Here is a 24422-nt window from a genome sequence, read left to right as displayed (position 1 = left end):
AAATCCCTTCAAAAGGCTGGCTTCATATATAAATGATAAAGGAGCGGTAAAGAAAGGATTGCATTTTGGCAGTGGATTTTGCAGTTCACCTGTAAGTTTCAGTGCATACAAAGCACTCTCCCAAGCTACCTCGGCTGAAATCTCTCTAAAGACAAGATGACAGAGGAACAATAATGGGCAGGTCAATAGAGACTTTTAGGGATTCTACAGTCATTAGTTTCCTGAAGTGAATTGCATTTATTTTTTTATGAAAATAGACAATTCTGCCAAAAAATCCCCAGCTCGGGCTCGGTACCCTACCTGTAACATTCAAGTAGGTTTTACTGTCAAATCCAAGTAGAATGTACACTGGGCACCAAAAAAAATAAATGCCAGATTTGAGAGGGTAAAATAAATCTCAGCCATTCTGAAGATGTGAAGATAACATCTAAGATAAAACTCATCGGGAACTTAAGAGTACCAAAGTAAGGGCAGGGGATAGGAGAGTATTCTTTCATCTTTCCTAGCAGGTTGCCTGATGAGAAAATCTCTTACTCAGCATTTGAGCACACATATCTCTTATGTGGCAGCTACTTGAGCACTGTGAGAGGAGTGAAGAACTTAGCCAAAGCATGCCTCATGAAACTCCCAAGCTAGGGAAAGAGCTGATTTTCAGAAGGACTAGGCTCCCATAAAGTGTGCTGAAAAAACACCACGAGACCTTAAAAAAAAAAAAAAAAAAAAAAAAAGTATTTTTATATAATAAAGGGGGGGGGGGGGGGGGGGGGCGGGGGGGGGGGCGGGGAATGCATAACAAATACAGGGAAGCAAATACCCAAGCTCCTTCATTTCTTGGGAGAAAACTTTGATTTCAATAGATGCCAACCTGCATAAGCCCACACAGTAACACACTGTTCTAAAGCAGATTTCTTTATGAAACTATAGTACCAGCTCTGAGAAATAAAGATGGTTATGTGTATGTTCAGACACTATAGCAACGAACACCTCAAACTGGATAGAACAGCTCTACTACCAAGTTAGCACAAATAAAATAAAACATCTGCCTATTTTGAGTGTTTCGCTACTGAATTGAGTCATCTCTCTAATATATTCATTCACACACCAGTACAAGAATGGAAATTATTTTATTCCCTTTTTACTTGATGTGAAGCATGCACAAGCTAAGTAGCCTACCCAAGGTCACAGAGGAAGTTTCTCATTCTCCTCTCCCTGTATCTCACAACACCTGAAATGGAGCTGGGCTGGAGACAGCAGCACCCCTTCAATTCCTCCTACTCTCTGTCCCTGGGACACTCAGTTCTCTGGGGGGATTGAAACTTAGCTTAAAACTTGGCTCAATGCAAGGACACGTGGGTGCTCTCTGGCTGTAATCCCTGAGTCAGATACATGAGCTAATCATGCCTTTTGCCTTTGCACTCTTTGAACTATGAGCTCAAGACATAGTCAGCGCAGCATCACATCCTGACTGCCCAGTCCTGGGCTTTGATTGCTTAAAACAATAGCGATTAAAAATACGTATGCAGAGAAGAGCAGTGCTACACTGTTACATGCAAGGCTTAAATAAGACATTTGCTTTTGCCTCCCTGAATAAATAATCTAGGTTGCATTTTCTTTTACATTTATGAACAATCTTCTGAGATGACTGACAAAAGAGGTAACTGACATATAATGTGAATCTTTATGCTGTTATCCATTCCAAGACACGCAGCTGAATAAAATTCTGCTCAGTCAGACATAAAATCAAATTAGAGGAGTTCGCTCTGAAGAGAAAGAACTAAATTTGAAACAAATAAAGCAGTGCATAATTCACTTTTAATGGGATAAGTTCCTAAAACCACACTAATCATAATCCTAACAAGGTAATACTTTCCACTGCGAGTTTACCACATCACTGCTCAGTACACAGCAGAGCAGAGCTTCAGTCATGAGGGATTTGCCCCACATGCAAAGTGAGTAACTGTATTTTTGCAGTCAGGATATGCAGAGCACTCCTGGTTATCAATAATTATTCCTTATGGCCTTAGAACGCCTCAGGAATTCCACATGTGTTCACAAAGACCTTCACCCCTCAGTGAGATCTGGATAACACACAACATATTTCTCCACAAAGCCCTGAAATATTACTCAACAGTTTAAAAAAGAACCAAAATAACGTTCTATTTTGACTGTATAAATTCAGGAAGAAAGTAACGACTGAGACAGGAAAACTGGCTATCCCTGAACTAACATTTCCTATGTTTGGAAAAAATGCCATTGGATTTTTATTGACCCTAAGTATTCAAGACCTTGGGTTTGGATCTGATTTTTAAGACAGCATTTTTCATCAGCACAGCAGCTTGCAACTGTGAGAATGCCTGTATTAAAAGAGAAAGTATGACCACCTGCTTTGCAGCTACTCTTCAAAGTAGCATCTCAGGACACCACATTTATTTTTTATATGAGAGCTGATACCTTATAACCCACGATGATGTGGCGACAGGGCACAGATAAATCAGAAACAAGAAACGACTTTAGTAATTTCTCTAATTTAGGAAATCTTTTTACACCTTTACTAAAATGTTCAACTCTGAAAAGCTGTTCTAGCAAAACCCAACATTCAGCATGCTGCATATTCACTACCTCTCGGCATATGTCTGATCCAAAAAATGTGCCCTGATGACAGGTTAAGAGAGATTTTTGCATGAGATTTTAAGAGTCAAGCTGGGTTTTTCCCGTTTTGTCAGCAATCTAAATTTTCTGACTGAAATATAGCTAATCATTCTTTTAAACACGTAGCATGGATTGTAGCTTGCTTCTAAATCTGCCTCAGTTTTTAGCAAATGACAGGTTAGAAACAATGAAAAAGCTAATAAAAAGGATATAATCAAATGCACATCAGGAGCAGGTAAAGTAAGCAGATGCTTTTCTACACAAATCTACTGTGATCCTTACTTAACAAAAATTTCCATTTATATATCCAGCTGAAACCTTGTTCCCTGCACTTTTAAAAGACCATTTACCAGAAAGTAAAAAAATGAAGACAGAGCTACAGTGCATACAATACAAATGGAATTATTTTTCCCTTATAAAAACATTATGGCTCTGCATGAGTATGCAGCAGGGTGAATACCCTACAAATCAAACTGCAGGTTGCTGACACTGGGCTCAACCATTTCCTCACATGGGTTATTTCTAAACTCCAGTGGTGTTTTTAATGCTCAGCACTCAGTGCACAAGGTTCTTTGTACTCTATTTTATTAATACATTTTGATATGAAGGAATTCATGCTATATAATATGCACATTAGACACAGATACAAGCTTCACCTTAAACAAATATCCTATTTGCTAGCATGATGGCCAAATACACATATGAAAAAAGATTATGTATGGCAAGCAAGAGATTAAGATCATTTTAAAGCTGATACACCCAATGGTTATGCCCTTGTTACAGGGCAAGATGTGGATGAAGATGACTGGGGGTGAGGAGGTGTGACAAAACAGGGAGAGCTGTCATTCTCTGACCTAATAAGTTTGTATCCCTCACTCTGCTGGCTCCAGCTCTGAATATGGGGGATGTTCTGCCAAGCAGGCACAGGCCAGTCATCAGCAACTCCCGCACCCCTGCAAACGAGCAGCGACTGAACTGAGCTGAGCTGACTTCCAGGAGAGACCCATAATAAAGAGATGCTGAATGCCTTTAAGCATGAAGGGTTTACCAGGATTTAGGAAAAAAAAAAAAAAAAAAGAAAAGAAAAAAAAAAAAGGAGAAAGAATAACTCTCTCAACATACATACAAATTATATTGAGGGAACAAAATCAAAAATTCCTGAAATTGGAGCTAAATTGCTGCTATTTCCCATAATTCTAAAGTTCGGTCAGGATCAAATCCTACACTACTTTTCAAATACTTCACTTCAAATCTTTCAAACTGCCCAGAAGGTGGTCTAGTGAAGCCACCCTTTCTCCAGAAAGCTGATGTTACTGTTCTGTTTATTTCCTTCTGCTGGAAGTGTTCCTTAGGCTCACTTCTTCACCACAGCAATTTGGAATTTGGTAACATCAGTTAGTAAGTTTTTTAGCAAGGCTTTTGTTTTGGGGAGTATCAGGGTATGATTTTACAAAAGAGATACTATCATCATACCAAGGGCAACAAGTCCAGAGAATAATAAAATGCCTTGTAGCAGGTTATCCAGACACTCAGCAGAAGCAGCTCTGCCAGTACACTTAATTTGTGCTCATTGTGCCAGTGAGCTATCCAGCAGCTCATAGAGCCCTTCAAGGGAGTGAGCTGGGGGTTGTTCTCATACACACACCCTGCTATGAAAGAGCCCTACTTCAGTCCTTGTGGAGGACTCCAAACACTGTGAAAAAACAGAAAAGAGCTCAGAAACATTGATGTTAAATCCATGAACACAATGTGGAATATAGTATTTTTGGTTTTTTACTATTATTTCTCCGAGGGAAACCTTCATTTCAGCATTGTTACCCACGAAATTGGTGCCTGAATTAAGAACACAAAGGAACTCATTAGCAATTCTAGCCATAATAATTAGATTTTATATGACCAAACCCAGTCTTAAATCTAGAAAAAAAAAAAAATAAAAACATCAGAGAGTTGCCATAGAAGGACTATTGCAGAGACAGAAATATTATACCAGTGGCTAGTACAGTAATGTAAGCTCAAACACCTACTATTTCAAAGATTTTCTTGGGCAGGCAACTTAATACCTCTATATCTCAGTTCTTCAGCTGAAAATAAACATGATAGCAAAATGGGAGCATATTAAGGATAAGGCCAGATATACAATAGAGACTACGTAAAATCTAACAGAATTTGTTTTGTGCATGGGTAAAGCACAGTAAATTTGAAGCTATTTTTGCTACATTTTAAGCTAACTATTTCACTGACAGCATTTCAGTGCTATGCAACAAAGATCACATTTTTCTAAGCAGAGGAATAATACACCATACATTACATTCAAATGTAATTTCAGATCAATGTTTTCTTATGAAACAATAAATAGAAACAAACCCTGTTTTGATAAGATCTGCTGAGCTTCTTCTCAAGAGAGACGGAGATTCAGGTCACATTTTACTCTCCATAGTGAGAGATATCCAACACAGGCATCAAGACTATTAGGGTATTTAAGATGTTAAAATCACACCTAGAGCCGGTAATCTGTAGCTATCCCTACAGACACCAGAGAGAGCAGATTAACACCTCTGGTTAAAGCCAGGCCTCCTTGGAGTCCTTCTCTGTTATATTTGATAGCAATGTTTGCACTACAAGAATACAGTCTTTCCTTCATTCTACAACATAAATCTTACTGTTATCACTGGGGTTAAGGGACATCTGATGCAGTTAAAAAAAGATAAGCTATCACGAAAGTTATTTTTTGGCAAAGTTCAGCACGAAAACTTTGAAATCAAACATGCCTCAGACAGCAGCATATCTAAATCACACAAACGCTTTAGGATTCCTCCTGCCAAAAGCCAAGCTAAGCACAAATTGAATCAATCAGGAATTTTCCTTCATGTTCTGGTCATAACATACTTGCTTAAAATGACAAAGCAAAACCTTTCAAAAAGCCTAAGACTGATTTGAAGACTTATCTATGACATGAATAAACTAAAGCCAACCTTTAACTGCATTTTCCAGAGCTGACCACGTATCAGCAACCAGAATAGAAAAATCAACTAATCTGATGCAGTTTGTTCTCTTTCAGTGAGTCAGTGCTGCCATCTAAAGCTATCTAAAGGGCATGCAAAAGAAATCCAAAGTCATGCACTTAATTACATTAAGGAAGCACATGTCAGTAGACGGAGAATACAGAGTAAGTCAAATATATTAATGATTTGCAACAAAATAATGATGCTGCAGTACCTGAAGGAGAAATTCTTTCTCTATCACTTCACCTGTCTTGCTGATAAGTCGCTTCTGTAGTCTCTGCACTTTCATAATCAGTTCAAAGGTAGTGGGGTCACTGGCCTAGGAAGGAGCAAAGGAGTCTCAAAAATTATACATGATAACAAGTTACTGTTTCTTTTTTGCAGATGAAAACCATAATATCTCAGTGTTTAAAAGTATGAAGTATAAAAGGGGAGCTAGAGGAGGACACATTCTACTATTTTTTTTAAAAATTGCATGTATACAAGCAGTCCTGGAACTTAATATACAAATTTTAGCAGCAACTGGAACTGTCCACTGACAAATTAAGAGCAATGAAAGTACTTCCTGCTGTTCAAGAACTTCAAACAGTGACAACTTAGTTTCTAAAGAGAAGATTTTTCTATTGAACAAAAGAAAGACTAACTGCAATTTAGTCTTGAAACAGGTTAGAGAAAAAAATTTGGGGGGAGACAAATTATTATAGGGTTCTAAAGTGTCCATACCTGTAAAATCCCACTCCTCAATGGAATTAAATGCTTAAAATTGTCAGAGTGTTTGCACTGTACTGTTGCCCTCTACCTACGTAGCCCATAAGAGCAGGAGCTAATAGATGTCTGTCTCTCCATCCCTTCCTTTTCATTCTTTTGGCACAGACTGAATCTGGAGAAAGCTCTAAGGAGCAAAGGAATAATTCTGTGAGGAGGAGCCAGCAAATCTTACTTTCCCAGTGCTTTGGGTCTCCTTACTGGATCTTTCAATGAAGGGCAAACTCTGATTGAAACTTTTCCTCACTCAGGGACTCGTAACACCCCTCTCCCATCTGGTTTTTCCTTTCTCATGTGGTCTCTCATAAGGATTAAACTCACACTGCAATAAAGGCTTCAATAAAGTCCTGCTCTCTTACATTTGCTTGAGCTTATCAGGAACTCAGCATCTCATTGCTCTTAATCTTTTGTCTGATTTTTATCTACATTGACTAATCATTTCAAGAGTAACTAGGACACTAACACAGATACACATTCAGCGCTCACAATACAACATCATTTCCTGAGAAACCAGGCTAAAAAGTAGACCAGTCCCCATGATCCACTCAGTCCTTGATTTTTTTATATTGCTGCCCAAGCATGGTGCCAATTTGTGACAACTGTAGTGATATGAAAGTGTTTGTTCATTAGGAATTGAACCAAAACCCCATCAGGATTATTTCATAAGGATCTTGCCATCTGCTGGCCTTTCTGTGTTCCAAGTACAAACCAGTTACCTAGAATGAGCATCAAGAAAGAAAGAAAGACATGATTTCCCATTATCAGCCTCTTCATACATTCATTTCCCCATCACTGGATGTTTTGACTGGCCTGATTTTTATTTGTTACAAGGTGCTGCTAGAGTTTGTACCTAGATGTGCTTAACCTACTTCAGCATCCTGCATTAAAAATCCCTTCCACGAGAAAAGCTAATCACGCTACCCAACTTTAAGCTCAGCATGGAAAAATCAGAAATTCGCTATCATGCTAGTAAGCACAGTCAAAATATTCAGCTCTGCTTCTGCACGGACAGAGCACATTATCACTCAATATTAGAGAAACTAAGCAACCCAGGCTGGCATCAGATCAGAGATCCATGCAACAGAGGAATCTCAGATGGCACTCACATCAAAAATATCCAGTGATGCCAACTGATGTTCATATATTTGGTCTATGATTGATGGATTTTTTAGTTTTCCCCTTCACTTGGCAGGTTCAAATCATGTGAAAACTTAGATTTGCTGTTTATGTAAAGCAGTTGAACTCACATTACCTGGAATGACTATCTTTGGGAATCCACCACTGTTTATGTGGAGGCCTCTTTCTGTTTTTTCCTGAGATGCAATTTACCTTGTGACTTCATATCTGTCCCTTCTCCAGTCTATCTATTCTATGAGCTTTTCAATTACTAGCTTTTTTCCCGTATACATTCCCATATACATCTCCCTGTTTGATGAGGGTAGGATTGTATCTTTCCCCTATCATCTCATTTCTCACCATCCATATTAAGGAATCACCCTCTTCTAAATTCACCTAACGCATTCTTATTCCCTTTAGCACTTCACTGTCTCTTTACAAATCCCCCTGCAATTTTTCATTGAGAAAGCGACACAAAAAAATAACATTGATTGCATTGTGCAAGGAAAGCATTCAGCAGGTAAGGATTCCATTGGTACTATGGAAATTTCAGTCTGCTCAGTCCCTCCATACCATTTGTGTTACAGTAAATGAAACAGGCTTTTGCTGAGTCACTGATTTGATAATAGGGGCTTTGGAAACACAAAATCCTCACACATCACCTCTAATTTTCTCCATCTGTGAACTTGCATGGGCTTCTGCAGTTCATCTTCCAAAATTTTGCACCGAGTCTGTTCCCTTAACAGTTCCTTCTGCATGTGATTAAACTCCCATCTGAAGACCAGCATAAAATAAAAAGAAAAGAAAAAACACATCAAAAATACTTCAATGTGGCCAAGGCACTAATGTGGACATTAACAAATCATTCTCCCATGCACAGGAAGAACTGCATGGGAAGCATAAAGAGTCCCTTTGCCACTACAGTACTACTGTAGTTGCAAAACCTATCAACACTGATACCACTAAACAGGTGGAACCATAAAACAGCACACTTGGACCTCTTTACTCGCTTCATTAAGAATGGCTCAGAAGAGAGGCTCACGGGCTATCTACTCCACACACTACTGGATCTCACTCTTCACATCTTCCCATGTACATTAAGGCCAGGAGGACAGTTAGTTCATTGACCTGCAAATCTGTTATGGGTCATATCCAGTTACCCCTGTGCTGAATCTAACAGCTTGTGTTTGAAAGGTTTTAAATCTACACGGCTCACACAATCCATTAAATAAAACACACTCTAGGACCTAAGTATGATGGACACCATTCCTAAGAGAACTGAACTTTGAGTTCTTTTATTACATCTCCTCAAGGAATTTCAGAGGTGACTTGTTGAAATTTAAAATGAATTGATCACTACCAAGACTCTTTGACAACTAGGCTTTTATGGTGGGGATAAGGGCTGAAGGGCAGTGAAAAAGGCACATTTTGTAATGATCTGAGCCTTACCACTTCAGTGATGGGATCCTTTAAATTCTCCAAGGTCAGAAGGGGGTGGAAGATTGTGATGTGCCTCCTCCACCACTGAATCTTTTCCTAAGCTCAGAATTGCATTTAGCTCACTAGAGAGAAGAAAGCCTGGTTTTTAACTATGAGGTTGGACAAGGTTATGAAAGAGGAAAAAAAAAAACTCAAATTTCCATTGGCAAATCAGGAAAGCTAATTAGCAGCGCAAGTGATAAATGGAGTCTTTTCGACAGGCAGTTTTCATGATGGTTTTGGACTTCATTAAAGTATGAGATTGCTGCTGCAGTTAGCAAGAATTGATCCACCCATCATGGCATGCAGCACACTACACTTCAATACCATCACTGAGTTTCAATACAGTAACAGACTTTCGGCTGAATGCATTTGGGCAGCAAGTTCAAATCCCATTCCTATCTGCACTCAGTCGATGAAAACTGCAATTGCTAATGTTGTGTGCCCAGTTCTCCTTTCTGTTTCACCAAATCAAACTGGCATAATTCCACTGGAGTCAATGGGACCGACCATGGACTGAAGTTAATTTGTTCTGCTGAAAGCCATGGAAATATACTGATAAACTAAAGATCTCACCCAAAACTGTGGTAGCTACACTGAACTGGTACAATGGTTAACTGCTAAAAACTTAACTGCCTCTCTCTATAAATCAAGACTGATTCTTAGAAAATGACCACAGTTTCCCATCAGGAAAGAATAGAGCTCAAATACAGGGGAGGTAAACAAGAAAGGAAGCATTAAAATGGAGAAGGAGGAGAGAGATCAGGTTTGGGCTATTACATTGCTGTTCTAAAGAAACAAAACCTTCAATGAAAAATTGACTAAACATCTCTCATAACATCATAAAATATGTATATAAATATGGAAGGAGAGGGTTTTGTTAGAAAAATGTCAATTGTTTCCCAAATTCTGTGGATTGTTTAACCAAAAGGAGTTCCACTAATCTAGGCCTTGTACCACTGTACCACTGAGTAGCTCACTGGACTATGAACACCTTTTCTGCTTCTGTCAGGTTTACTCTGTAGGCAGGAACTCACAGTACAAGGGGAAATATGAAAACTATTTCAACTTTGGCCAAGATCTCTTCTTTCCTCATTACTATATTTCTGTTCTCCTAATTATTGGTAAGTTGTATAATGAATTTAATCCAGTCTATGTCTGAGGTCAAGCCAAACCCTTTTTCCATAGGAAAATGCTTGATATAAGCCTTTACTATGCATAAACCACATTTTCTGTCTCAAACACAAAATCATGGCAGCAATCACTATGGAAATATATTCCACTGGGTTTCCTACCTGAGCTCCTTCACATTAGCCACACTCTTGCCAAGTATTCCCTTCTCACGCCGAAGTTTTTTGATCTCCAGCTTGAGAATGCGCATGTCTTCCATCCTCTGCCTGTACTCGGTTTCGCCCCTGTTTAAGATGGCCTGCTGGATCTTTATCTTCTCATAGAGCAGCGCCACCTCATCGTTGCGACGGATAAGCTGGGTCCCCAGGGCGTGTCTCTCAGAGAGCACCTGTGGGTACAGGGCAAAGCCATAAACTCAGTTACACTTGCTTCACACAATCCCAGACTGTCATGACGATACTTGTATCTGTCAAAATCACGTGCATTAAGAGGTTTCACTGTCATTAATTAAGGAAATATGGCAAGAAGCTAATAATTACTCCTGTAAGGGTTTGATCACCTGAATAGTACAAACTACATATTTCGTTCACTTCAGTATCTTAACATTTTGGTTTGAATGGCATTACAAAGCTTTAGTACTCTCACATTCACAGTAGCTAAGAATCTTCATCTTAAAAATATACTGGACAAATGAGGGAATAGAATGCAGGGTATTTGAAAACTCAAATTATGGATTCCCACCTTGTCAAATTCCTTCTTCTGCTTCTGTCTCTCTGCATCAGCTTCAGCAATGATTTTTAGGAGGTTTTTCTCTTCTGCCTCCTGATTTGCAATATAGGCTTTGGTTTCCTGAGCCTGTTTTGTCATCTTAAGCAGTTCAGTCTGATGGAGATAAAGAATATAGGTGAACAACTGTTAGTTAATAACTTCCCCTTACAGAAACCTACAATTAAGAGTTAGTTAAAAATATTTCATACATTCTTTAGCTTTCTGAGAGGTACACATTTTGTTGGTTTTTGAGAACTAATCACCAAGATAATCAAGCATGAAGACCCATAAAGAAATACTGTAAATACTATGTTAATGTAATTGTCTTAAACACAATAGAAATTTTAAAGGATTTTTATCTATGACAACGGTTCAAGTTGTGATTCAAGGATTCCTTATTTAATTTAATTATACAGCACATATTTAGAAAGCTTTTCAATGGAGTTCTTATTCACAGTCAGTCTGAGATGTGAGAAAGAACAGTTCACCTTGCTGAAAAGGGCAACAATCTCTGCTGTATAATACAAAGCAGCATCAACACAAGAAAGGCTTCAGAGTGGAATAAAAGAATTTGTGGCAACCAGGAAGGGAACAGCAAGATTTAAGAGCCACAGAACTTTGATTAGTGAATGTGTAAATTAGGAAGAGTGTGAAAAGAAGGGGGGTCCCTAAGCAAGGAGGAGCAGTGCACTGCTAGAGCAACTGTACAGCACTGACACAAACTAACACTGGAATGTGCCCAGACATTCTATCACACTGTTACAAAATCTGTAATTCAAGGCATGCATGTAGGTAAAAACTAATAGGGTCTTCCTGGGTTATTAGTAGTTTTTATCACTGCTAGGCTATTAGAGCCAAGGTGAAACTAGCTGAGCACAGTTCATTTTCACAGATATGAAAACTTTCAACCCCTAACTCAAAGACTTTGCCACAACTCTGACCCTTATAAAGGATGATGTTCAAGCTGCCTTTTGGGAACAAGCATCATCCAATGCTGAAAGAATGAGGCTGTGATAAAGGCTGCGCCTGCAAAAACATTGATTTAAGACAGAAATAGTTCCATCATCATAATATAAAATAGCTTGTTCCATTCTTATTTTCTTTAATAAAATCCTCATTTTCCTACATGTGCAAGACATAGCTCTCTTATTCAGTGTCAGATATTCAGCAGAATTCATCAGCTGAATAAAAATGCAAGTCACTTAATCCTGAAATGCAATCAACGCTATACAAAAACTGCCCACAACTGTAAAACTGCTCATGTGTTCAGCATTGCTGGATAATATTTTTTTTTAATAGATCACAATTCTATGGTCTCCTTCTGTCAGAAAAATATGAATTATAAACAAGAAGTGCCATTAGATGTGGTCAGCAAACACTCATATAAACAAATCTCATTGGAACGCACTCAGTTAAAATAAATCTAAACTGCCTTGTTTAGTAAAGAACATAAATACTTAAAGCCACACAAGGATTTTCAGTTAGATTAAACATGCTCAGAACCACAGTACAAGGGTCTGTGTACATCAGGTAATAGAAAGGGAAATGAATAAACACAGTCACTGTGCAAGCAGAAAAATGGTCACGTCTGAAACTGCTGTAAATCAGCACAGCTCACTTAAAGTTAGTTCAGAGAATTTGTAAGAACTGAAGAACAGTCAGCAAGAAAAAGTAACATGTATGAGACCTATACCAATATCTCAAACCAAACTCAAACTAAATTCTTGTTTGGATTCTGAAATATTAGTGCAAGTGATACTTTTATTGGTATATTATACTAGAGGTGTGAGGAAAACATGAGTTTTACGGAAGTTATAACTGGGATTGAACACAGAATGCTGAAATAACAAGTCAGATGTTATATTCAGATTTTCAGAAAATGCTAACAAAAAAACATGCATAAACATCTACAAAACTATCCAAAGCCCTTGACTAACCAGCAGCTCCAATGCCGAGGGCCATAGATTTGTTTTCAATATTCAGATCCTTTATCAAACAACTCTAACCTGAAGCCCTGCATGAAGGCCAACTGAAGCCAAAAGATGGCTTTAATAGAGCTTGGAATTACCATGCTTACACATTTTTAAGGCCTTTATGCCATCTGAGGTGAGCATGTCTGTATAACTTCGTTCCTATGAATCCCAGTCCTCTGTGATTTAGCACATTATTTAAGCTTAATTCCCAGGAACAGCTTTCTTACTTCCTTCACATCAGTGCAAACAGGATAAATTGATGCTGGCTTGCAACACAAATAATTGGGTTTTTCTGTGCCTGTGACAATCAGCTCTCTCTGAATTCTCTCGAGTTTAGTACTCAGCAGTGACACACAGGTAGGAGACCACAATGCCCTGAAGCAAGTCAGTAATGTCATGTCAGGGTATGGACAAACCTGCTGGTGAATAATTGAGTGCGTAAACCATGCAGCAATCATATGTTTGTCAAATAAATGGCAGGCAGTTCTGAGGTGATGAGGCAGAATTGGGGACTAGTTAAGGCAGAAAGCTGCAAACAGGGAATGAGATCCTGTTTGACTTCTCCATCACTGACAGAACATCTCTGAGACAGATCAGGTACAAGAATACAAATTCATCACCCTTTTACAAAGCCCTATTGACATCTTGTCATAACTGTAATGTGCTGAGAGAGGCTGAAAATTTAAGGTGTCATTGCAGCAAAGCAATAAACTGACAACAGAAAACATTGTAAAAAGTGCTAGGGAACTTCTGTTTTTTGTGGGTATTGTTTGCATTTTTTCCCGTTTTTTGTTTTGTTTTGGGTTTTTGTTGTTGTTGTTGTTTTGTTGTTGTTGTTGTTGTTATTGTTTGGGTTTTTTTCCCCTAGTGCTTAGTGAAGATTAAAAATAAACTTCTGTGAACACAACTCCATAAATCTTTTCAGAGTACAGCAAATTGAGTTGAGATACCACCACAAATCTAATAGCTTATCTAAGGATGGGCTGCAGCCAGCACTGAGAAAAAGAACCTTAGCTTCAAGCTCAGATTTCCTTTGATTTAAAACAGATCCTTGCTGTTTTATACCACAATATTAAAATAACTTTCTGTGCAGAGGGACCCACTAAAAGGTACTGCCTTACTCCCAAATGACTAATGCTTGCTAGTTACATAGAAATATAACATTGTGCAATATAATGGGGTTTGCACTTAAAAACAGTAAAAGGAAAAATGTTCTTAAAAAGAGTGAGTTATAAGGGTCTACATTAAAACATTTGTTAGAATCAGTTTATCCACAAAATCAACATTTCTGCAAGAAAAATGGAACTTTTTAGTAAAACATATTCGGTCACCAAGAGATTTAAGGCTTCCCACAGACAATACAGGATTCATCTTTCATTATAATTATAGGCAGAAATTAAATTTATCAGATACACAGAATTCTGCAGGTAGTAGCTCTAAAGGGTACTGAGATCTTGCGCTTCACTTACAGAAAAGTTTATTAAAATACAGCAAAAAACCTACCACAGGTCAGAACACAATGCAGTCTATGGAAACATGGAATCCACCCTTTGCAAGAAAGTATCTATGTCAAGGGTCTTACTTTCAAAGACTCTTTCTCATCCTCTGACTGCTGGAAATCCACGTGTGCTTTCTCGAGGGCTACATCCTTTTCTTTGAGCTCCTCTTTCAGATGATCCAGCTGACGTGTGGCAGTTTTCAGTTTCATCTTCATTTCTGCTATCTCATCCTATTAGAATAGGAATTGTGATCCCAGAGAGGGTTAAAGCAAGAGATTGTTTGTGACGTGGAGTTCAGGCTATTTAGAGGTTGGAAAATGTAGCCACGGTGCATGAAAGTAGATCTGTCGTACCTACTATAAGACATCACATTTTAATCCAACAGAACAAAACAGTTTCATTAAACAACAATTTTTTTATGCCAGCATGACATTGCAATTAAAAACATCTTTAAAAGATACACTGACAAAAATAATGACCATCAATCATGACTCTATTAAGACATTTAATTTACAGTGCTGGACACACTGTAAATACTAGCAGTCAATCCAAATCAGTAAAATTCTGATCATGTCCATCTGTTTTCATGCATCTAATAACATGCTTTTACAATAAGGTCGTGCATAGCTGGGCACAAATCTTTGGAGAGAAGCTTGTTTTGTGCAAGCAAACATAGCCTTCAGTAAGATACAATACATGCCAGCTTACAGAGAGGTGCAAAGTGCAAAAAAGGGCTCAGTGTTTGAGAAGGCTGTGTGAAAATATTTAACATATACTTTAAGCTCAAACACAGAGCAGAAAGGCTGGTAGCACTGAAGAGAGATCAGGTCTGTAGGAATACTTCTACTCACAGCAAAAAGGTGCCTGTCTGTACAAAATTAGCATTTCAGCTCAGCGCAGTGACAGCACATTGTGCCATGAAATGGAAGCTAACAGAGTCAATGCATAAACAGACAGTTTCTTCTGGATATAATGAAAGCAACTTTAGAGGCTATTACTCCTCTGCTAGAACCTCACAGAGAAGACATCATAATCTCTCATGTGAATACATCCTCTTCCACTACCAAACCAGGGTAGCTTAAAGCTCCTTCAGCACTGTCCTCCATAGGTGTGGATTTACTCAACAAATGAGGGATGTTTTCTTGCATGAAGTGCTTAACACAGCTAAGCAAGATCTTGAATCATGGCACTCTTCACCCAAGCAGCACAAAGTACTGATTAGTAGTAATATGTCCCTAGGCCCAGCTGTTTGCATGTTCAGCCACTTTCATGAAAGCAAAAGTTATTATAAGCTGTCTTTGGTACACAGCCTATAAATCTCTCTAGTGCTGTAAAAGATGACAGCGATTTAGCATATAATGCCCAGACACACCCAAATACATTCTTAATTCTGTACTTAATGCAGAACAGTAAGAACATACAATTTTGCAAACTAGTCTCCTATTCAACTTGCTTAAATAAATGAACTCCTAACACCAAAAGAAACCCCCAGGGTGAAAGCATCAGGTACTCATGTCATATTAACAACCTGCCAGGATACCTTTTCCATTTTAATGACTTCAATATCATGGTACTCTGGAGACCACTGGCGAGGTGGGCATGAGATCATTTCACATTAAGCAATCTGAAAATACTAGCATCCAGCTTTATCTAAACAAACTTGTACAAATTTTGCCTCCCCAAATGGGAAAGAATTTGCCATAATGTTTAAAACAACCCTATTTTTTTTTTTTTTTCTTTCATGACTGGCTGACCTGCTACTGAACATTGAATAGCTATTTTTCTCATTGCTAAACATAACACTGCCTTGGCCAAAAGATCTTTTGGGATCAGCTATTTTCTCACACAGGACTTGCTAAAAGAGTTTCGTAGTATGACAAGTACACTATTAAAGTCTAAATATTGGCCTCTAACAACTGGAACTGTGAACAGCATAGTGTTACCACCATGTAACACGCAAAACCCAAAGACCAAAAGGTTGCACCATTTTCTATGTCAGCACATAGATACCTGTTCCTTATAAATAACCAAATTTATTCTGTTTTAAAATAAAAATAACTAGGAAAAAAATCTTTATGGTAATATTTCAACCTTATTTCTCCTGAGAGATTGTTTGGGAGCAACTAAGAATCCCAACACTGCCTCCACCGATGAGAGGCTAAGGTCAAGTAAAGCATCCCACATAAATGGCAAAATGGTGCATTCCTCATAAAATTCAGCACACAGTTGTTTAGGAACTTTGGCAGTTCATTCCCATGTACTTCTCAAACAAAACACCTACCTATTCAAACCTAAGTATAAATTTGTAATTTACTATATATGTTTATGTCATAAACACTTATTGGGAAATAACCCAAGGCTTAAAATGACAGCTATTCAGGGTCCCAATGTCTGCCAATTACAATAAGACTTGTGTAGTATTTTAGATCTTTATATCAGAATAACATAATATGTCCTTAAGTGGTCTGTTCTCCTCTTTTGGTATTGTCAGTGAGATCCCCAAGGAGAAGATATGAATGCAAAGAATCATCTCCTGAGGAAAATGACACTCTCTGAAAGAAACAAGAAAGGCGGAAGCATTTGGTTCTTGTCAGAAAATTCCACTTCAGCTGGGAAAGTGATCCCTCTGCTTCCTAAATCATTATTTACAGTAATGTGCATACTCATTCAGGGCTAAGGAGGCAATCTTATTCCTTTATACCCTATTTCACATACATGCATACAACTCCTAAAGGGATAAAACAGACTGGAGACAGGATGGCTTTATGATTCGGTGGCTCCAGTGTACCATGATTTTATTCATGGTTAGAAGCAGGGATATTTCCACATGATGACTGTGGACTCCTATTTCCAGTCCAAATACAAATGGTGTAGATAAAACTTCAGGGACCTAAACCATTCATTTCCCCAAAACCCACAGGAATGAAGAAACCACTTCTGCCATTGATCCACTGAGCTTCCTTTTAACAAATTAAAATTATATCAGGAAAAAACAAGAGCAGTGAGAGAAACACAAGGAAAAATGTATCCTTTTACCTTAGCTTCAATCAGATTTTTACTGTACAGGGTCCTCTCCGTTCTCAGAGTTTCACAAAGGTTTTGTTGCTGTTTTAATTTCATCATTTGCACTTGTACTTCCTTCTCATAGTCACAGATCTGTATTTGATGCATTTCAAGATCTTTCATGTGATGGAGGATCTGGAGCAAAAGGAAAGGAAAGAAATTAACATAATTAAACCATCATCACAAGATTAGAAGGATGGGACAAAGTTTGTGATTTTCTAAAGTGACAAGTTCAAATCCCTGTGATAAGCAGTTTTAACTACAGCTGAAAATTACTCCAGTACAAATACAAGTTTAACCTTTCTGACTTGCTTATGTGGGACAAAATTGTATTTTAATCGGATACGTAGGTTTTACTCAAGACTAAAACTTGTAGAGGTGCACATATTTAATTTAACAATGAAGTACTGAAAGAAAATATTGCCACAGAGTGAGTGTAATACAATCAACATAAACAGTTTTCAACAAGAATAGACTTAGTTTATTTATTAACCTAGAGTTTGGATGTTGTTTTGGATGTCAGCTGTACGATAAGATGAATTAACACACATATATTTCCAAGCCCTGCCTATACTCTTACATTCTAACAACCAAATTTTTTTAATGAGCACGTGACCACAAACAGTTCATGATCACAAACTGTTCAGATATAATTACTATAATAAGAAATTCAATTAATGTAACTTACATTTGGTCTAAATAAGTAGGTAATTACCATTAGTTGCTTCTATGAAAGACTACAAATAATTATGTGAAGAGTACCTAAGGAAATGGAGTATTGTAGACTATAGAAAGAAGATGATCATATGCAGCATCAATAAACAAAAATGCAAAATTTTATAGACACCTTTATTAAGCAGTTACTACCATAACAATACATAATAATTGCTATGTAAGAGGGGCAAAAATACAAATAGTTGCTAATCATTATGATGAGAGTCTAAATTATTTTTTTAAAAAGACAAGAACCTTTGTCCTGCTATACAAAGCTGAAAACTGAGGAGCTCAAGGAAGCAGCATTCATATAGCACTCAGCATTACAAAAAAATAAGAAATAAAAACAATACTAAGGAGCACACACACTAAAAACACAGTTTACCATGTTCACTACCCAGGAAGAGAAAACAATGCCATCCTTAAAGCTAAGGGGAAAAAAAAGGCATTTTAAAAAAGCTGAGAAATCATACAGACAAAACCCAGGGGAGAAGTCCATGTCCAAATGCAGTTCATATCCCTTTCTCCTGACTCCACCTTTGAAAGTAGAGGTTTGGGCTAAAATTCATGCTTGTACGTCAAAGCAGAAGAAGAAAACAAATATTTACATCAAAGAGTCAATAACTGCAAAATTTGCAGTTTACAGTGTTGTAAACTGCAGTAAAGTCTTGGGGAGGCCTAACTATGGGACAGGAGCTTAAATAATTAAATATTCTACCAGGTACCTCCAACCAACTTTGAAGATAGGGGAAAGCTAAATATCAAAAATTTTATTACAGAAGCAGGAATACAATTCCAGCACATTGCAGCCGACTTCAGGTGATCCCAGGAACTGCTTACAACGCAATACAAAAACGCAGTCCCAGTTTATAACCTACTCCTGCCTTTTCCTTTGCTGTTTAAACAATCTGCCAATAGTAACAGCACAGAGAAGACATCAATAAGGCATGTTTTCTATCTGCACTATGGTGATCATAGGCTGGAGCAAGATTTGAAAGTAGGTCACTGCATTTGTAAGTGTTTTGCTTGGTTCTGATACAATATAAGTGCAGTAAGATTGTGGACAAAGTTTTCTGAGATGTACTCGTAGGCTAGATGCTGACTTTGCTTTTTCAGGAATGATTAAACCCAAATAATTCTCTCTTATAAATACAGAAAAGATACATGCAGCGTTTCACAACACAGCCCTGTGGGAGGCTGAGCATCCTCAATTCCTGTTTAGTCAGTAGGCACACTACATCTCAGATTTGGCAATGAGGGCCCAAAGCTAAGTATAAAGGATTTGGTATTTCATAGGTTTTTTTAATCTGTACACTTCATTATCATCTACTACTGGTTACCTGTTTAGTTCTATGAACCTACTCAATATGTCAGTAACAGTGTTTTCATTATTTGTTTATCCTTTTTTAACCATCCCAGGAAGTGCTGCTATGGCCTTAATGATACACCTAATGAACCTCAGGTTTTCAAAAGATTATGTGAATTTAAAAAAAGGAAATGTATCTTTTCATTTTCCTGGATAGGTTGTTAACTGTAAACTTAACATTTTAAAGGACTTTATGTGAAAAAATTAAAGACTGGTTTTGTGACCCCTCAGAAGACACAGCCAGGGAACAGTTCAGATGAGACTGAAAGGTAGACCTCACTGCATCCTTTTCAGCAGCCTAAACCTTACACAGAGAAACCAGCATTTCATCATTAAAGAATTTCAATTCAAAAAGGAAAAAATCTGCTAAAATTGGTATTCAGTAATACAGGCTACATAACAATGAACAACAGTGTTTTTTCTTACTCGTACTGGCTAATCTAAAAGCAAGACTTTAAACAAGTGGCACTGACTGAAAATAAGCAGTCAGCCAAGGCAATAGCTAGAAGAGGAAGTCATGTATGAATTCTCACCCCAAAAATATTTTACTGTTGTGTATATAACTTTGCTGACTCTGTTCATCAGTTAATAGTAAATGATGATTTTGAAAGATGAGTTCTGCAGCTCTGTAGAGCATATGCTGCTATAAATAGCCAGACAGCTTTCAGAGCCAGTAGGGCTACATCTCTAGGCCTAGATGGGTTTTGCCAGCTCTTATGCAATTCCAAAGGTGGGGTGCAACCTCCTGCAAAACCAGGTTGGTGGTAAAAGGTGATGAAAGAGCAGTGACTGGCCATACACTTACTGCCATCTGTAGCTCATTCCCCACCACCTGTGAAATTACTCCTATAGTTTTGACATAGCTTCTCAAGTCTGAATAGGTTAAATAGTGAACCTAAATATCACCTATTTACATGATAATCCTGACCTTATGTCCTCCTACCCTGCATTTGGACTTGACCGACAAGACTGCTGTCTCACATACGCCTGTGCTCAAAACTGTTCTTGCTGCTCTTGACCTGTAAGCAGAGTCAGGAACTGCCCCCTTGGTGAGCCAAGGAAGCCTGCCAGTCCTTTGGAAACTTGCAGTTACAATGCAGGCAATATTATACAAACAGCTCAAGTGTCAAAAGCCATTTACTGAGCCTCTGCCTTATAAGAAGTGATAGAAAATTTACACCCAAAGTGGCAGGGGAAAAAAAGAAAAAGTAAACAAGCAAACATTTGTCATTCTCACCCTCAAAATATTATGGGCAACCCCAGACAGAACTAAAAGAGTCTTGTAGTTCTGAGTGTTATGAATTACTCTCTGGCCCTAGTTTACAATATTCTTAACTCATATCTACACTGTTAGAAATGCACTATGAGGGAAAGAAGCAAAATACGACTTTGCAACAAAGACAAATCTCACTTTTGTGGAATATTATTTACACGTAAATGACAAGAGAAATTCCAGGCAATGCAACATATACCATTCCAAAATGATTTAAAGGCCTCTGGTCACATGAAGTTGGAAGGATAATTTTACTGTGAAAAGATAGCAAATAACTTCTGAGTTGAAACCACTTGAAAGTTAATCCCAGTAAATCAATGAGCTCCTTGGAGGGCTCTCCAATGTGATACTCAGCAATTAATGGAACATTTTAAGAACGTGTTCCTGATTTTACTCCATCAGGAATAACGTTATACATAATAATGGACATCAGGCAACACAAATTTGATGCAGTATTTCTCTGCAGCTGCTCTTGGAAAACTTGTTTTTGCAGTCTATCTTCAACATACTGAGATGTTTTCATATACTGGAGTAAGCTTTCAAAATGTTAAGTACCTTACAAAGATGTCAAGCTCTCACTGGCCTCGATTCTAGGACAGTGGTCCTATGCAAGATAACATCCTTTGCAGATAGGACAATCAAAATATAACTTCCAGCTGCATATGAGAGTTTCAACTGTCAAAGTTTCAAGAAGTCAAGAGGCCTTGGTGTGAACTCCAGCCCTTGCTTCATTGCCCAAATGATTGCTGAATAAGAGCAATACATGTCCAGACTCCAAGCCTCTCACAGAATTAATAAGTCTCTCTCCCACTGGTAAGGTTTCCCTAGAGAGAGCTGAAGCAGTAGCAGCCAACATACATTGACAACAAGAAATATTTGCACACCCTGTGAAGGCCACAAATCCAAGCTTTCTCCCACTGGCATGTTAGAAAATTAATGTATCATCTTCACAGTTCTGAGAGTAAGACATGAAAGAACCCCTTGCACAAAGAGCTGTTCCTACCTTCTCTTTGAGCTCACTCGTTTCCTTGATGAAACTCTCTCTCTCCTTCTCCAACTGGTAAATAATCTTCCTTTGTTTCTGAGCTTCTATCTTATAATTTTGGATTTCTGATTCCAAGTTCTGTTTTGATTGTTCATGGAGCTTCACCAAATCTATCTGCTTCTGAGTAGCATTTGTAGCCTTGATCAAGTTCTATAGGGAACAAAAAATAATGAGTCTTGAGCTGAAAATGCAACACTGTCACCACTATGAAAAGAGCATGCCTTTGTCAAAGTGGATTATGAACTTTTTAATGTTATTATTCCTTATCTAATTCATTCATTTGGAATATTTGAATTCCAAATCTGATTCAAAAACACTAAAATCTCTAGCACAGCTGCTAAATAGAGCTTCTTCTGATTTGAATTTAAAACACAAGTGTCTGCATTACAAAATAAAATTGACAGCATTGTTTACAAGTGGATATAACTAATGACTGGAAAATCCTTACCAGCTTTAAGCCATTTTGATTGTAAAGCATGCCAATAGCCAGCAACATTAACAATAAAGCCAAATACACTTCTTTCTCATGTCTTAAATAGAAAGTTCAAGCTGGAAATTAAGCAAGCTTACTTCAAAATTCTGCATAAAGATTAAACAGAAAACATCAACATAACATCTTTACAAAATCAGCCTCCCGGTCCCACTTTAAAATTTCTCTCCTTATACAAAACAAATCAGAGTTTTGTATAACTGACAAATTTTGTATAATTCACAAATCTGTCAAATCAGAGCCTCTGCTAGATTCAAGACACAGGACAGTGAATCTACACCAAATAACGCATGTCAGAAATCATCTCTTAGCACTGACTTTAGTAGATAGCACTTGAGGACTGCCCATAAACATGAGGTACTATACTGCAGTCCAAGAACCTTGGGCTGATGGGAAACAATCGGGATGAGAAATAGATCTAAAAGCAAGGATTACTACTCAAACAGCTGCCAAGATGCAACACAGTCCATCAACACTCTGGTTGTTCTTTTATTAGCAAACACTTAGTTTGCTTAGATTGACACTAAACTTCATAAGATATAGAGTGTAAAAGCACAAACTCTTCAGATACCAAATAATGGGTTTGTAGTTTGAACTCCCTTATGGTTTATATGCTAAAACTTGGAAATCTTCTGTGTGTTTATCGATACTAACAGTATTTCACTGCACAGAAAAGAAGTAGTTTGTACATCTCCTCAAGTAAATCCGAAGGCTTTAACTTAATGTTATGTATTCTACATTTCCGTGTTGCTGTGAATGTTTAAGCTGCAAGAATTTCATTCTCAAGATGTGAGGCTTATCAATATGACCAATGCAAACTCACCTGGTTTAGCATATCCCTTTCCCTCACAAGCCCATCTATGGTTCTCTTGTCAGTCTCTGCCTGCTTTTTGGCTGTCTCTAACTCTAGAGAAAAAGAGGAAACAAAATTAATTCTGGGTTCAAACTGCACAGCTGTTAAAAGTGCAGAAACAATTTAGTGGACTTTTTTTAAAGCCTTGACATTACATTATCAGTTCAATTAGCTGTGAATAGGTTTTACAACCCTATGTATTGGCTGACGTTAAGGCTTATTTGGGTACCTAGAATAACGTTGAAGAACTTAGAAAACAGATCCACCTATCTCTTAGGCACCTACCTTTCTCCAGTCTGATTATTTGATTTTTTAGCATGCTTTTTTCATGTTCTGCATCAACTTTTTGTTCCTCTGCAGTACGCAGCTTATTCTGGAGAACATCTCTTATTTTGCTCAGCTTTGAAATTTCATGGCGCATCTGAGCCGCTTCATCCTCCTTCTCCTACAGAATAGCAACAAGGAAAGGGGAGAGAAAGCATCCACAGAAAGAAAGAAGAAAATAAAACTCAGGAAGAAAACATGTAAGTGCTGTGGGTCAGTTGCAGAAAGATAATTAGCTAATAGAACAATATTTAAAATAATTTAAACAAAGCCAACTTGGGAAAGGGAAATGATAATCAAACCTTACACTTTAATGTGGAAGATGATCAATAAAGAAGCTCCAGCTGCAAACCTCACACAGCACTACCCAATTAGTCCAGCAGACTAAAAACAGGCAGTTCTATTTTCATTTGAAGTACTAGGCAGTGACTGTGATGAGAAAGATATCTGTAGTGTGGTCTGATTGCATGTCCCTAAATAGCAGGTATGCATTATCTCCACCTCTTTTATAACCTACGTCTTTAAAGAAAAAAACAAAATCTGGAGTCTGCCTCCTTTGCTATACAATAAAGGAAAAAATAATCAATCAAAATACTGCACAACTGGTTACTGGAAAACATAATCAATAATCACAACAGTATTTTTCCTTTTAAGAAATAATGGTAACTTTATATAATTCAGTGTCACTGCTATGCTTTACAGCCATCACAGACTACAGTGTTCCACTTACAGCCTCAGATGCTTACTGTGAGATGCGGAATCCTGCTATAAAGCATCTCCTGGAAGAACGGGAATCTCCTCATTTCTTACTGACAATAACCTTCAAGAGGTTTAAGAGTACTTTGACAATTCACATTGTCTAGCACTCAGCACACTGCAGGATTGTGTTGCTGGCACAATCCTTACAAAAAC

General features: G+C 37.8%; 1 protein-coding gene across 1 annotated transcript in view; it reads right to left on the bottom strand.

Annotated features, from left to right (window-relative positions):
- CFAP58 (cilia and flagella associated protein 58) overlaps positions 1 to 24422 on the bottom strand; it is a 56291-nt gene that overhangs the window by 17374 nt on the left and 14495 nt on the right. Inside the window, exons 7-15 of the mRNA XM_040071557.1 lie at positions 23472 to 23631; positions 23157 to 23239; positions 21802 to 21993; positions 17419 to 17580; positions 14466 to 14612; positions 10884 to 11024; positions 10307 to 10530; positions 8195 to 8306; positions 5866 to 5970 (exon numbers count right to left, since the gene is read on the bottom strand). Coding sequence (XP_039927491.1) covers positions 5866 to 5970; positions 8195 to 8306; positions 10307 to 10530; positions 10884 to 11024; positions 14466 to 14612; positions 17419 to 17580; positions 21802 to 21993; positions 23157 to 23239; positions 23472 to 23631 — 1326 coding nt within the window. The remainder of the gene's footprint in view (positions 1 to 5865; positions 5971 to 8194; positions 8307 to 10306; positions 10531 to 10883; positions 11025 to 14465; positions 14613 to 17418; positions 17581 to 21801; positions 21994 to 23156; positions 23240 to 23471; positions 23632 to 24422) is intronic.

Source organism: Hirundo rustica, chromosome 8, assembly GCF_015227805.2.
Source record: "Hirundo rustica isolate bHirRus1 chromosome 8, bHirRus1.pri.v3, whole genome shotgun sequence".
NCBI lineage: Eukaryota > Metazoa > Chordata > Aves > Passeriformes > Hirundinidae > Hirundo > Hirundo rustica.
The sequence above is the reverse complement of the archived record's forward strand: the minus strand, read 5'-3'. Positions and strand labels throughout refer to the sequence as shown.